This window comes from Tenrec ecaudatus, chromosome 17 (genome assembly GCF_050624435.1).
Source record: "Tenrec ecaudatus isolate mTenEca1 chromosome 17, mTenEca1.hap1, whole genome shotgun sequence".
In the NCBI taxonomy this organism is placed as follows: Eukaryota; Metazoa; Chordata; class Mammalia; order Afrosoricida; family Tenrecidae; genus Tenrec; species Tenrec ecaudatus.
The window spans coordinates 15,191,445-15,205,450 of NC_134546.1; the positions used below are offsets into that span (position 1 = coordinate 15,191,445).

The following is a 14,006-nucleotide window of genomic DNA, read 5'->3' on the forward strand; positions in this document are numbered from 1 at the left end:
GAGGAGAAATGGTCTCTCTCTCTCATCCCTCTTTGTCTTCTTGTTTACTTGGATTCCGTGCCTTGCTTTGGGGCTGGTGCCCCATGTGATCTGCTGTCCCTGGAAGCAGTAAGGGCCCTGCCACATTCCTGCTGACCTCAGACCCATGCGAATCTGTACCCCACTGGCCTGCGATCTCCCTGCTCCCATTGCCTTACTACTTTATCAGCCAGCAGCTGCGTGAAGCTGGAGGGGAATCCACCTGGCATCTGACCCTTGGATTTGAGTTGGACTGGGCTGGGTCACTTTCTTGTCACACAGTTCTTTCTTGATATAAAGTTCTTTCATATGTCTAAATCCGTATCTTTTCTATCTATGTCTGTATTGAATCTCCTGTGTTTTGTTTTTCCTCTAGGAGTCCAGACGAACACACTACACTCCCTGCTTTATAGTCATCAATGGACATCTTACGGAATGTTCACAACAGTCCTAGAGTTGGGTACGACTCCTGTCCATTCTTTGTAGATGTGGAAACAGAGGCTCGGGGTTTTAGTTTCTAGGGTTACATTACAAAACCCTACGAAGCAGGTGTTGTTGGAACAAGAATTATTGCTACACAATTCTGGAGTCTAGAAGTCCAGATTCAGGATGTCAGCTTGCCCATGCTGTCTCTGTTCTCTCTAGAAGATCCCTCCTCTCTCTTCTAGCTCTGGTAGTCCTGGGCACTGCTTGATCTTTCCTGATTTCAGTTGTATCTTCACCCCACTGTGTGCTTCTGCTCTCTGCTTCTGTAGGACGCCACTAGAAATCATTAGGACCCTCCGGAAGTGCTCACTCATCTTAACCAAAAACTGTGGCCAACAGGCTGGTACAGATACACGATCATATCCATGCCCCCAAAGAGGTGATCCCACTGAATGCGGAAATCATAGGAGAATATCATTTATGTCAATCAACAGATACCGAGAGTGTTGCTGAAGGTCATTATCTAGCCATACACGGATGGCCACTGCTATAAATTCAGAAGAAGATGTGAACAAAATGATGGTCCTGCAGGTGTCAGATACTTCTTGGGTGAAAGCACAGCCTGAAAGATATTTACTTGCATTTTATTAACTACAAAATGAGTTCAAGTGTGTGGCTCATAGCAAATTATGGATGATGCTGTAAAACATGGGAATTCTAGAACATTTAAAGGCGCTCATGTGGACTCTGTGCACAGACCAAGAGGCAGTCATTCGAATGGAACATGTGGTTTCAAGATGGAAAAAGCGTGTGTCAAGGTTGCGTTCTTTCACTACATTATTCAATGCTGAGCAAAGAGTAAGAGACTGGAGTGGATGAAGAGGAATGTGGCAGCAGGATTGGAGAAAGGCTCATTTACAATGTGTGATATGCATATGACATAATCTTCCTTGAAGGAAATGAAGTGAAATTGTACAAGTTTCTGATGAAGATCAAAGGCCATGGCCTTCAGCCTGGTCAATACCTCAGCATAAAGAAAACGAAGTCCTCACAGTTGAACCGACGTCATGGTAAATGGAGAAAAGATGGAAGTTTTTCTTTTTAATACTTTTATTGGGGGCTCTTACATCTCTTATCACAATCCATGCATTCCTCCAGTGTGTCAAGCACATTTGCACATATGCTGCCATCATCATTTTCAAAGCGTCTTCTTCCCACTTGAACCCCTGATATCAGCTCCCCATTTCTTCCCAGTCCTCCCCTGCCTGCCCTCCCTCAAAAACCCTTGATAAATTGTAGATGATTATTTCCATATCTTACATTGTCCTCCATTGCCCCTCACCCACTTTTCCATTATTAGTACCCTGGGAGGGGGTTCTAGATTGATCCTTGTGATCAATTCCCTCTTTCTCCTCCCTCCCCTCCCCTAATCCTCCTGGTAATTCTACTTTCCTTGTTGGCCCTGAGGGGTTTACCTATCCTGGATTCCCTGTGTTGCTGGTTCTTATCTGCAATAGTGTGCATGCTCTGGTCTAATCCAATTTGTAAGGTAGAATTGAGGTCATGATAGTGGGGGGAAGGAAGCACCAAAGAACTAGAGGAAAGTTGTGCATTTCATCAGTGCTATACTGCACCCTGACTACCTCATCTCTTCTCTGTGACCCCTCTGTGAGGGGATGTCCAATTGTCTACAGATGGGCATTGAGTGTCTACTCTATGCCCTCCCCTCACCCTCAATTCATCTTGGGTATGGTTTTGTTCAGGGTCTTAGATGCCTGATACCTGATCCCATCGACACTTCATGATCACACAGGCTGGTGTGCTTCTTCCATGTGGGCTTTGTTGCTTCTGAGCTAGATGGCCACTTGTTTACCTTCAAGTCTTTAAGACCCCAGATGCTATATCCTTTCATAGTTGGGCACCATCAACATTCTTCACCACATTGGAAGTTTTTCATTCAATCAAAAGATTGAAGTATTTCCTTTTACTTGGACTCATAATCAACACTTGTGAAATAGCAGTCAACAAAACAAATGATGAACTGCATTGGACAACTGCTGCCAAGGAGCTCTGTAAATTGCTAAGAAGCAAAGGTGTCTCCTCAAGGAATAAGATGGGTCTGACCTAAGTCATGTACAGCATTTCCAATGGCATCATACGTATGCAATAGTCAGGCATTGAATAAGGAAGACTGAAGACGAATATGAGGGGTACGCCCCCAATGGATTTTTTCAAAACAATGTATTTAAATGAATAAACAAACAAAAACAACCTTATCAACTTCAGAGTACTCCCCATTGAAGTTAATACATTTGTCAAATCTGTGATTCTATTCTTGAAAACATTTTTCAAACTTATCTGTTTGGATAGCTGACAGCACCTCCCGTATTTTTTCTTCACCTCTTCTATGTCTTCAGATCACTGTCCTTTCATGTTATTCTTCATTCATGGAAACAAAAAGAAGTTGCATGGAGAGTTAGGTGCGTGGGGCAAGAAAGGCTGCTGTTTTTGCCCAAAGCTGGCCCTCTGAGATGGCTGCATGAGCAGGTGCATTGTCATGGTGGCAAAAGCAGTCCCTCATTTGCCACAAATCAGGCTTTTTTTTTTGGGTCACATACTGTTAATCAATCTTTTAAGAACCTCTAAATAGAAAGCTTGATTAACAGTCTGACCTGGTGGAACAAACTCCAAATGCACTATCCCCCTCACATCAAAAAAACAAATGAGCATCGGGGTTTTTTGGGGTACCCCCTTGTACAAGCATTTGAGTGATGGTGTTGGTGAGGAAGATTACACACACCATAAAACACCAGAACAAACCAATCTTCCTTGGAAGAGGTCCAGCCTGAATGCTAGCGGTGAGAATGGGGAGGCTTTGTTTTGGTGACTTTGGGCATATTGTCAGGTGGGATCAAGCTCTGGGAAAGAACATCATTCTTGATAAAGAAACGGTTAGCACAAAGAGGAAGCTCCTTGGTGAATAACAGCATGGCTGAAACCGTGGTCCAAACACAACAACAATTGTCAGGGTGGTGCTGGTCCAGGTATCGTCTTGTTCCAGTGTACAGAAAATAGCCATTAGTAACAGCAAACCTCTAGAATTGGGTTTGATTCCTGGCCTATATAGCTCCGTGTAGCCATTACCCATCTGTCAGTGGTGGCTAGGAAGAAAGGCATGGTGATCTACTTCCAAGACTCAGCCAGTGACATCCTATGAGTCACAACGGTCCCTTCCCCCAACAGATCCTGAGGGTGGGAGGGGACAGGCAGCATTTCACTGGGTTGTGCTGGGGCTCTGCCCTGAGCAACATCAACCATCAAGCAAGACGGAGCATGATGTTGGTTTAGAGGTTGTACTCTCACCTGCCAAGATTCAAATGCCAGCTCTGCTCTCATAAGTCATGCAACCTTAATTTTTTTGTCAGTTTATTGGGGGCTCATACAACTCTTATCACAATCCATACATACATCAATGGTATTAAGCAATTTTATACATTTGCTACCCTCATCATTCCCAAAACACTTGCTCTCTCTGTAAGGCCCTGGCATCAGCTCCTCATCCCTCCCCCTCCCCGCTCTCCCCTCATTTATGAACCCTTGATAATTTATAAATTATTATTTTGTCTTATCTTACACTATGCGATGTCTCCCTTCATCCACTTTTCTATTGTCCACCCCCCCCCCCAGGGAGGAGGTCATATGTAGTTCCTTATAATTGGTTTCCCCTTACCACCCCACCTTCCCTCCACCCTCCTGGTATCACCACTCTCACCACTGGTCCTGAAGGGATCATCCGTCTTGGATTCCCTACATTTCCAGTTCCTATCTGTACCAGTGTACATCCTCTGGTCTAGCCAGATTTGTTTTTTTTTTAAACGTTTTATTAGGGGCTCATACAACTCTTATCACAATCCATACATATACATACATCGATTGTATAAAGCACATCTGTACATTCTTTGCCCTAATCATTTTCTTTTCTTTTTTTTTCCTTTTCCTTTTTTTTTACATTTTATTAGGGACTCATACAACTCTTATCACAATCCATACATATACATACATCAATTGTGGTCTAGTCAGATTTGTAAGGTAGAATTGAGATCATGATAGTTGGGGGGGCCGTGGGGGGTGAGGAAGCATTTAGGAACTAGAGGAAAGTTGTATGTTTCATCATTGCTACACTTCACCCTGACTGGCTCGTCTCCTCCCCGCGACCTTTCCATAAGGGGATGTTCAGTTGTCTACAGATGGCCTTTGGGTCTCCACTCCGCACTCCCCCTCATTCACAATGATATGATTTTTTTGTTCTTTGATGCCTGATACCTCCTCCTTTCGACACCTCATGATCACACAGGCTGGTGTGCTTCTTCCATGGGGGCTTTGTTGCTTCTGAGCTAGATTGTTTAACTTCAAGTCTTTCAGACCTCAGATGCTATATCTTTTGATAGCCAGGGCAACCTTAACTTTTCTATGCCTCAAATCTCTGCCTGGTAACAAGGAATTGACTGTAATAATCCCTCCCTCCTCAGGTAGTTCTGCACGTTGCATTCATTAATTCCTGTCACGTGCTTCCAGCAGGGACTGGCAGGTAGCAAAATCATAAAAGGACTTTCTGTTCTAGATTTTCAGAAGGCTACAGTGGGGCCCATTTCCCTTTGGATTAACTCCATCTTGAGCCCCCCATAGATTTAGCCTCCATTGGGTTCGTTGGTCCATTGAGTCCTGATCGTTGACCTGCAACTTGAAATGCTTTGCTCTCCAGCAGAATGTGTCTGCAAACGAATGACCAGTCCTCTAGGCAGCCCAGGAGGGGCAGCTGCTGCTCCTTCAGGGACCTGCCAAGGTGTGCCCATAATGGACATTGGGGCACTAGAGTCACATAGCTACACCCCAACTACCTTGGTTGGAAGGTCCTACACCCACTTTGTAGACTTTTCTCATCTGTCATTGCGTACGCATCCTGATCTTATTCGTGCTGCTACGGGAGTCCAACCTGCAGCTATGATGAATTGATCTGCCACCAATCAAGGTTGTGTGGCTATTTCCTTTGTTTCCTATGTCCTCTTTAAGTGGCCACATGACTGGGATCCCTTGACCCCATTGTGGCCTTATGATGAGGGTGTCTCTCATATGGATGATTTGTCTTTGTCTTTGTCCTGTTTAAGATTTGCTAAATGTGTCTCTATTTAGACGGAGCGGGGGCGGGGGAAGGTTGCTATATTAGAACCAATTTGACGACAGTGAACAACGACAAGAACAAGGAAGAGGTTAGAAGCGACTCTAACCATCTGATGTGGCAATGGGGTCTGGACAGCAGAAGAGCACTTGATGAAACTCTGCTAAGAGAAGACCTAACTCAAACTCACACCAGAGTCAATTCTAACCCATAATGACCCTGTAGGACAGCTAGGAGTGCCCCTGTGGGCTTCTGAGCCTGTCAGTCCAGGAGTGGAAAGCTTCATCCTTCCCCTGCAGATGGTAGGCTGGTGGGTTTGATCTGCTGTGATCCACATGATCTGCAGTTAGAAACAGCCAGCAGCTCCTCAGGAGAAAGACTGGGCTTTCTACTTCCATAAACAGCCTCAGAACCTCACAGGGAGTTGCAATGAGTCAGCATTGACCCTATGACAGAGAGTATATCACCAAACATGCGCAAAGCAACACGACGCCAGAGCTCCCTCAGAACAGGAATTACCTCTGCGGGACCCGGAAACAGAATGCCAATTTCCAGAAGATTCTGAGGAGAGAAGCCTAAATGATATCACTGATTTGCCATTCCCTCTACTGACCACTAGGTGCTGCTAAGGAGAGGAAACGGTGTGGCAGCTCCCAATGGAGTCATCAGGGCTAAGGCTCAGCTGCTTTACAAATTGAGAGACCTCCTTTCTAGGAAGAGGTTTGTACCTCTGCTCCCGGTGCGGGGCCCGGCACACAGTAAGCACTCAAGACATATTTCTTGAAAGGAGTTAGTCAGAATGCAGGGTGTGCTTTCACACTACATAGCTAGTTAGTTCTCAGAGTTGGGTCTGCCTCATGGTGATGTGTAAGCACCCTTCCCCACCAAATAATAAAAAGACAAGTCCACGTAAGGAGTCTTTAAGTCCTCTGGTTATCCTAGGGAAAATCATTCTCTTAAACTCAAGGAGGTATAGTTAGCCATGGAATCAGACGTGGTTGGCTTGCCTTGGTAGCTCTAGGAACTGCTTCCAGTACTTTTGCTAATGATTCCTGTTTGCATATAAATGTGGAAAATGATCCCTGTATTGGTTTTCATTTTGCCCAAATGCCATCAATGGTTGATTGCCCTCCCCGAGCCCCCAATATTTCCTAATAATTTTGTAACTAACTTTGTGCAATGGAAAATTGATGGCCAGGCATATATCATTCTCTAGAATCACGATTGGCATAAAGGCATCCTAGTGGCATGGCGGTTAAAGTGCTCAGCTTCTTTCAGAAAGATCAGTGGTTCAGCCCTCCAGCCATCCCGTAGAATAAAAGTACGGCAGTCTGCTTTCAATGAGATTCATCACATTGGAAATCCTATGGGGCAGTTCTCCTCTGTCCTACAGGGCCTCTCTGAGTTGGAATGGAGTTATTTGGGGATGGGGTCGGTTGATGTTAGCAAAATGTCCCTGTGCAGTCCTAACATTTCATGTTCAGCTGCTAAACAAAATAGTGGTGGCTTGAACTTGAACCCACACATCACTACCGTGAAGGAAAGGCCCGGTGATCTGTATTGGTAAAAATGATAGCCAAGTCCACGGAGGTGTTTTACTCTGTCTTACCCTGTGTCATCGTCCGCTCGATGGCCAGGGTTTGATTTGGGTGATGTTATCACAGAATAAAAACTGAGAATTAGGGTAGAGATAACACCGGGAGCAAGGAGGAAAGTGAATCAGTAAGTTTTCAGTTAACTCCCAAACAGGGCCCCCTAACCTTCAGATAACTTAAGGGACACATGTTGATTTTGCCTGCCTGAGAACCTTCCTTTTTTACTGATAACAACACCTTGCTGGCTGGACTACCCCTCCTCTACTGGTCACTGATCTAATAGGGTGGTCAGTTCAGCTGCTGCACCCTCTGTATACAATAAGCCAAGTGAGGCCAGTCGGTCACCCAGGCTTGGCGACCGCTGTAGACCTGAACGCCATTCTCCCATCTTAGTGTCCCAAAGACACACTGTCCCCTAGCTCAAGGAGAGACTGCCCCCTAACTCGTACTTCCTGAAACTCTACAGCTGCTTAGGTCCATCCAGGTTCCGATACCTGGATCTTCATCTTCTCTCCATACCTATGAGCCACCTCTTCCAGTTAATTCTCATTGTGGCTACTAACCTCAAGGTCAGCAGTCTGAAACCAGCCACTCCCCCAGAAAAAGACGAGACTTTCCCCTCTGGTCAAGAATCAGTCTCAGAAACCCACAGGGGCAGTTTTACATTGCCCTGTAGGGTCACTATGAGTCAGCATCATCTCGATGGTGGTGAGTTTTTTGAGTTTATATTAGCCAGAGGTGGGTTTTTTTTGCAACCAAAGAACCCTCTTCTGTATAATGAGGAAAAGAAGAAATAGAAAGCCTGGTTCTGTGATTATGTGTGTAACTTGGTGACTTTACGATCATTGGCAAGGATCAGCCATAGCTCGGGTACTAGAGAGCTGCCTTGAAGATGAGGAAGAGTCAACAGTTATGGTTAGTTACTATGATCAGACATGTTTCTAAACACATACAGGCATTATCCCAATCGATCTTCAGGAGAGCTTCACACCACAGGAATTTCTTTTAAACATTTTATTAGGGACTCCTACAACTCTTATCACAATCCATACATACATCAATTGTGTAAAGCACATCTGTATATTCTTTGCCCTCATCATTCTCAAAACATTTGTTCTCCACTTAAGCCCTTTGCATCAAGTCCTCTTTTTTCCCCTCCCTCCCCGTCCCCCACTCCCTCATGAGCCCTTGATAATTTATAAATTATTATTTTGTCATATCTTGCCCTATCCGGCGTCTCCCTTCACCCCTTTTTCTGTTGTCTGTCCCCCACGGAGGAGGTCACATGTAGATCCTTGTAATTGGTTCCCTCTTTCCAACCCACTCACCTTCTACCCTCCCAGTATCACCCCTCACACCCCTGGTCCTGAAGGTATCATCCACCCTGGATTCCCTGTGCCTCCAGCTCCTATCTGCACAAGTGTACAACCTCTGCTCTATCCAGACTTGCAAGGTAGAATTCGAATCATGATAGTTGGGGTGGGGGGAGGAAGCATTTATGAATTGGAGGAAAGCTGTATTCTTCATTGGTGCTACATCACACCCTGATTGACTCATCTCCTCCCCTAGACCCCTGTCCCTCTGCGAGGGGATCTCCAGTGGCCGACAAATGGGCTTTGAATCTCCACTCTGCACTTACCCCTTCATTCACTATGGTAAGATTTTTTTTTTTCTGATGATGTCCTATACCTGATCCCTTCAATACCTCGTGATCACACAGGATGGTGTGCTTCTTCCATGTGGGCTTTGTTGCTTCTGAGCTAGATGGCCGCTTGTTTACCTTCAAGCCTTTAAGACCCCAGACACTATCTCTTTTGATAGCCGGGCACTATCAGCTTTCTTCGCTACATTTGCTTATGCACCCGTTTATCTTCAGTGATCATATCATGGAGGTGTGCACCCAATGATATGATTTTTTGTTCTTTGATGTCTGATAACTGATCCCTTCAGAACCACATGATCACATAGGCTGATGTGTTCTTCACCACAGGAATTTTTAGCCCTGTTCTACAAATGGGAAAATTGAGGTCATGAATGATGGAAAAAAATCTATCCATCTTCACACAGCCAGGTGAATGCCTCTCAGTTTGTTTTGTAGCATGTTGGCTTTCCAGAATGATAACAGGAATTGTCTTTGGAATGATATTTCTGAAATAAATAGTAGGAATCTTTTCTGAAATCGATGATAGGCATCTTTTCAGAAGGATAAGAGGAAAATGAGAAAGGGTCCTGGTGGTCAGATAACTTTGGGAAACACAGGATTAAGATCACCACAGGCCCCTCCACTGTAGTCCTTCTGGGAAGAAGAGTCTTTACTGTTGTTAAAGGCATGGGGCATTCCCAAGATAGTTCTACAGTGTCTGGTTTCTGAAACTTGCTTGGCTGCAAACATCTTCTAATAAGCATTGCGGGGACTCCATAAGGCCCTCACGGGATGGGAAGAAACAAGCCCTGCAGGCAGTCGCTCCCTGCTCTTCTGGTTCCGGCTGTGCCCTTCTTCTCTTTCCCTCTGGGCGGGAGTTTTTCTGTCAGGGGAAGCCAGCCCCTAACACATCATTATGGGTCCAGTAGGCTCAATTGTACAGCGATAATAATTAAAGATCATAGTAAAGTTTAGAGAGCATGAGAGATAGAAGAGAAGTATTGAAATGGAGCCAGACACAATTCATGGTAGCATGCTCACCTCAGCCCCACTTGGTGGTCCACGTGGAGGGAGAGAGAGAATCTTTAATGCTAGCCCAGGCTTTTATCCACTGGGGACATGCAAGCCCCTAATTATAGGTGAAGACATATGTCACAGGAAGGGATTGTGCTATAGCTAATACAGTAATGTGAGGGGGTGATCTAGGGGTATCCACGCAATAGGAAGAGGAGGGATTAGGGGTATACATGTGGCAAGATGGGCAGATCCTAGATTTAGGATCCTAGATTTAGGATGGCAGCCTAACTTTGGATGTCACAGATCCCGGTTGGCCTGTTCCCTGCCTCAACTGATAGAGACTATTAATCCATTGTCCCCAGCAGCAGGGAGCAGGCCCACCCCTGTGGTGTGGGGAGACAGCAGTGTGTCAGGGACTGCCTTCAAGGAAGATGCCTGTGAGCATCTGACCTCCCCCATAGTTTTCCTAAGACAGTCATGAAATTATATGAGAATATGTAAAAGAACACATTTATTAAACCTTTATTAAACAGAAGTGTCAAAATATAAAGCCATTGGTCCTCCACATATTCTCCCTCTGGTCTACACACATCTGAAGGTGGTGTTTCCATCTTGCTACTCTGAGGAGCTCTGGTGGCATTGCGGGTTAAACACGGAGCTGCTAACCACTAGGTCAGTGGTTCAAACCCACCAGCTGCTCCCAGGCAGAAAGACGAGGCTTGTCTATTCTTGCAAGAAGCCCTGGTTGCGTAGTGGTTATGGGTTGGGCTGTGATCTGCATGGTTGGCAGTTTGAAACCACCAGAAGCTCTGAGGGAGAAAGACTGTCTTGGAAACCCGCAGGGGGTCAGGATGAGTCAGCATTGACTCAATGGTGTGAGAGAGAGTTTTACTCTCATAAAGATGTAAAGTCTCAGAAACCCAAAGGGGCAGTTCTAGTCTGGCCTTTAGTGTTACTATGAGACAGATTGGTTCCAGGGCAGTGACTCCCCTGAAGACTTCTGCTCTGATTTACAGCACGTCATAATGACAGTCTGGGCATCCTCGGAGGACTTATATTGTTTTCTGTCTCAATGTTCTTTGAATTTGGGGAACCAAACAACAATCTGAAGGAGCAAGATCAGGGCTGTGGGCTGAAGGTTTCCCACGAGACTCTCCTAGACTGGCCTTTGGTGCCCTTGAAGGACATCAGGTGCATTTTTGCAATGGACTTTTTCCTGATCAGTTTCATTTTCAATTTTCATAAAACTACTTCCTAATAAGTCCTTGGGATCCTCCTGCATCTTTTGAGGAAAATCAATCGAGCTGACCCTTCAGGGAGTCCATGAAACAGGTGCAATCACCTTCTGAGCTGACCTCTTAACCTTGAATTGAACTGGCCCAATGCATGTCCTTGGAAACCACTGTTGTGATTGGACCTTTTTTGTCATCCCACTAAGACAAATGTATTGCTGGGAAAATTTGCTGGCTGCCATCCATTGATTGCAGAGATATGTTCAAACACATCTTGTCTGGAATGTACCTCTGCATATATGAACTAAAATAGGAATAGTGATACTTTTGGACTTGGCCACAGATCTTCCTCTCTGACTAAAAGATGCAATGGTACAGGCTGAAGACCACCTCGTGTGGTTCCCGGCACAGGTAAGTCAGTCCCCTCGCAGGGGTTACCTTTTTTCTGGACTTCTCATCATTTTATTTTTAGTTCATTATGTTTTATATTAATAATCACATGCAAATAGAATTTTGCTGAATATAATTTAAAACTGGCTGTATCCATACAACCACAGGCAGCTGCCAGAAATTCAAGCCAGTTTCGTAAGAGGAGAGCGGTCCTTGTTGCTGTCAGATGGAACTAGGCCGGAAGCAGAACATACCAGACAGATGTTTCCTTTTTATATTTAAATGTTCTCATTCATATACTACACTGTGTGTCACATCACACATTATATGATAACAGTGTGCAAAAAAGGGCCCCAAGCCCTGATTGTGCTCTTGCGGGACCTGCACGTAGACACGAGGCCATTGTTTGATAGGAACAAGGGACTACTGCCTGGTTGAAAATCAAGACACGTGTGTGGCAGAGGTATATCCTTTCACCGTACATATTCTTTATGCACGCTGAGCCAATAACCCAAGGAAGGAGATGAAATGTATAAGCACCCCCACTACGATTGGAGGAAGGCTTGGTAACAATCTGCCATATACCGATGCTTGGCCAAAGAGTTGGCATTTTTTGATCAAGCGTCCCCAGGATCTAAGGAACAATTACATCCACCCATGAGCCCTTTTTGCTCTGCTTCTTCTTCCGTGCACCCGCCGCCCTCCCTCCTCTGGGATTTCTTTAACTTGATGGCCCAAGAGAGTGTCTTTAAGCTGAGTTATCCTTCACTATTTACTTTCATGAGCCTCCAGTATGAGCAAAGACTGGACTGTCCGGCTCTGCAGTTCCTGGTTCTGAGCTTCTCCTCGGGGTAGGGGAAGAGGATGTGATCATGCGCTCACCAGGCCAGGGGAAATTGTGAAAGGGGCCTTGCTCTAGAAAAGGCAACCCACAAGAGCCCTGCCTCCCAGAGGAGGGTGAGCTCTGAGAAGCCGGCCCTGAGAGTGTTCCCCTCGGCCTGTGGCCTGTCTGCCTCTCCGTGGTCGACATGGAGCCAAAGCGAATCCGGGAGGGTTACCTGGTCAAGAGGGTAAGTCCAAGTGTCCACGGACACCGGGGAGGGGAGGATAGGCATCCAGCACTGCATTTCCTTCCAGCTCATTTTAGAAGCATTTCATACCGAATCTAGTGGGTTGAATCAGGAAGGTACCATAGCTTGTAGAGTGGTAGGGGGACAGACTGGGTGCGTTCCACTGAATTCTGTGTCTGAGAGGTGAGCTCTCTGACTCTGACCCCACACAGAGCCTCATCTGTGGGGCTGCGAGTTCCAGACAAGAAGGCCTAGGAAGTGGGGTGCCAGGAGAAAGGCCATTCTTCACAAGAGTCACATAGGAACTCGGCCAGAAGACTCTTCCGCTCTCAGGGTTATTTGGAGAGCTTGTGAGTTTCCTATTTCAAGTCCCCACTTCTCTGTCGTGAGCGGCAGGGGGGTGGGGAGAGAGGAAAGGGATGAAACGTGAGTGGACATAATGATACAATCATTAGAGTTTATTTCTTTTTTCTTATTAAAAGATCATTTTATTGGGGGCTCTTACAGCTCTTATAACCACCCCCACATCAATTGCATCAAGTATATTTGGACATGTGTTGCCATCGTTTTTTCCCCCTAAACATTAACTTTCTCTTTGAGTCCTTGGTAGCAGCTAGAGTTCATTTCTTGCGCAGGCCTGACATCAAGTCATTAACAATGTTATCTTTTTGGAGCTGGGCACAACATCTGCCCTCACAGATCTTAGTGGGCGTGGATGACAGGTCCTGACGGTGGTGGTTGGCCCCTTTTTTAATGATGAGGAGATACAGGCACAGGATTGTTCAGGAACACTTGAGTCTCGTGGGGAGGCGCCCAGGAGAGCTGATTTTCTCACTGTTGGTTTGTGTTGGACACTGGGCGGACGCCGAGTCATTGTGAAACTCCTCATGGTGTTGATTCATTATCGGGGCTTGCACCCCGTGGGCCACACCTTGGTAAACGCCTATTCAAGTTGATCTCAGTCTGAGGGGGTCAGAGAGCGGCACTCAGCTGATTCCTTTAGACACTCCGTGTTGTAGCGGGGCTCTGTTGAGCAGTGTAGTCTGAAATGCGCTGCCCAGGGAGTAGACAACGCACACCGCTGCCCAGAAGAGATCGTAGGTCTTCTGGCTCAAGTCTCTCACTTTACTCAAGAAGAAAGAGAGACCCCAGGCCTCACAGATGGCTCAACATCACGTGGCTGTCACAAAACTGGGCCTAGAACTTACTCTCCAGTTCTGGTTCTGGGAGCTGTCTCTTACCCCAGAATTTTTCTTAAAGCAAATTTGATGTAAATTGCCCCCCAAACAAAACAAAATTGCAGTTCATTTTGACTCATTGCCAGAGTCAAGCTGTCCCCTTGGGTTTCAGGTGCTACAATCTTTCTGGACACAGACAGCCAAATATCGCTCCCGTGGAATGCCTAGTGGGTTTGAACCACTGACCTTTGGTTGAGCAGTC

At 45.8% G+C, this 14,006-nt stretch overlaps 1 protein-coding gene across 1 annotated transcript in view; it reads left to right on the top strand.

Annotated features, from left to right (window-relative positions):
* The first annotated feature begins 399 nt into the window (after positions 1–399).
* Positions 400–14,006, top strand: part of PLEK (pleckstrin) — a 46,688-nt gene continuing 33,081 nt past the window's right edge. The window contains exons 1-2 of the mRNA XM_075535328.1: positions 400–478; positions 8,785–8,870. Coding sequence (XP_075391443.1) covers positions 454–478; positions 8,785–8,870 — 111 coding nt within the window. The 5' untranslated portion in view covers positions 400–453. The remainder of the gene's footprint in view (positions 479–8,784; positions 8,871–14,006) is intronic.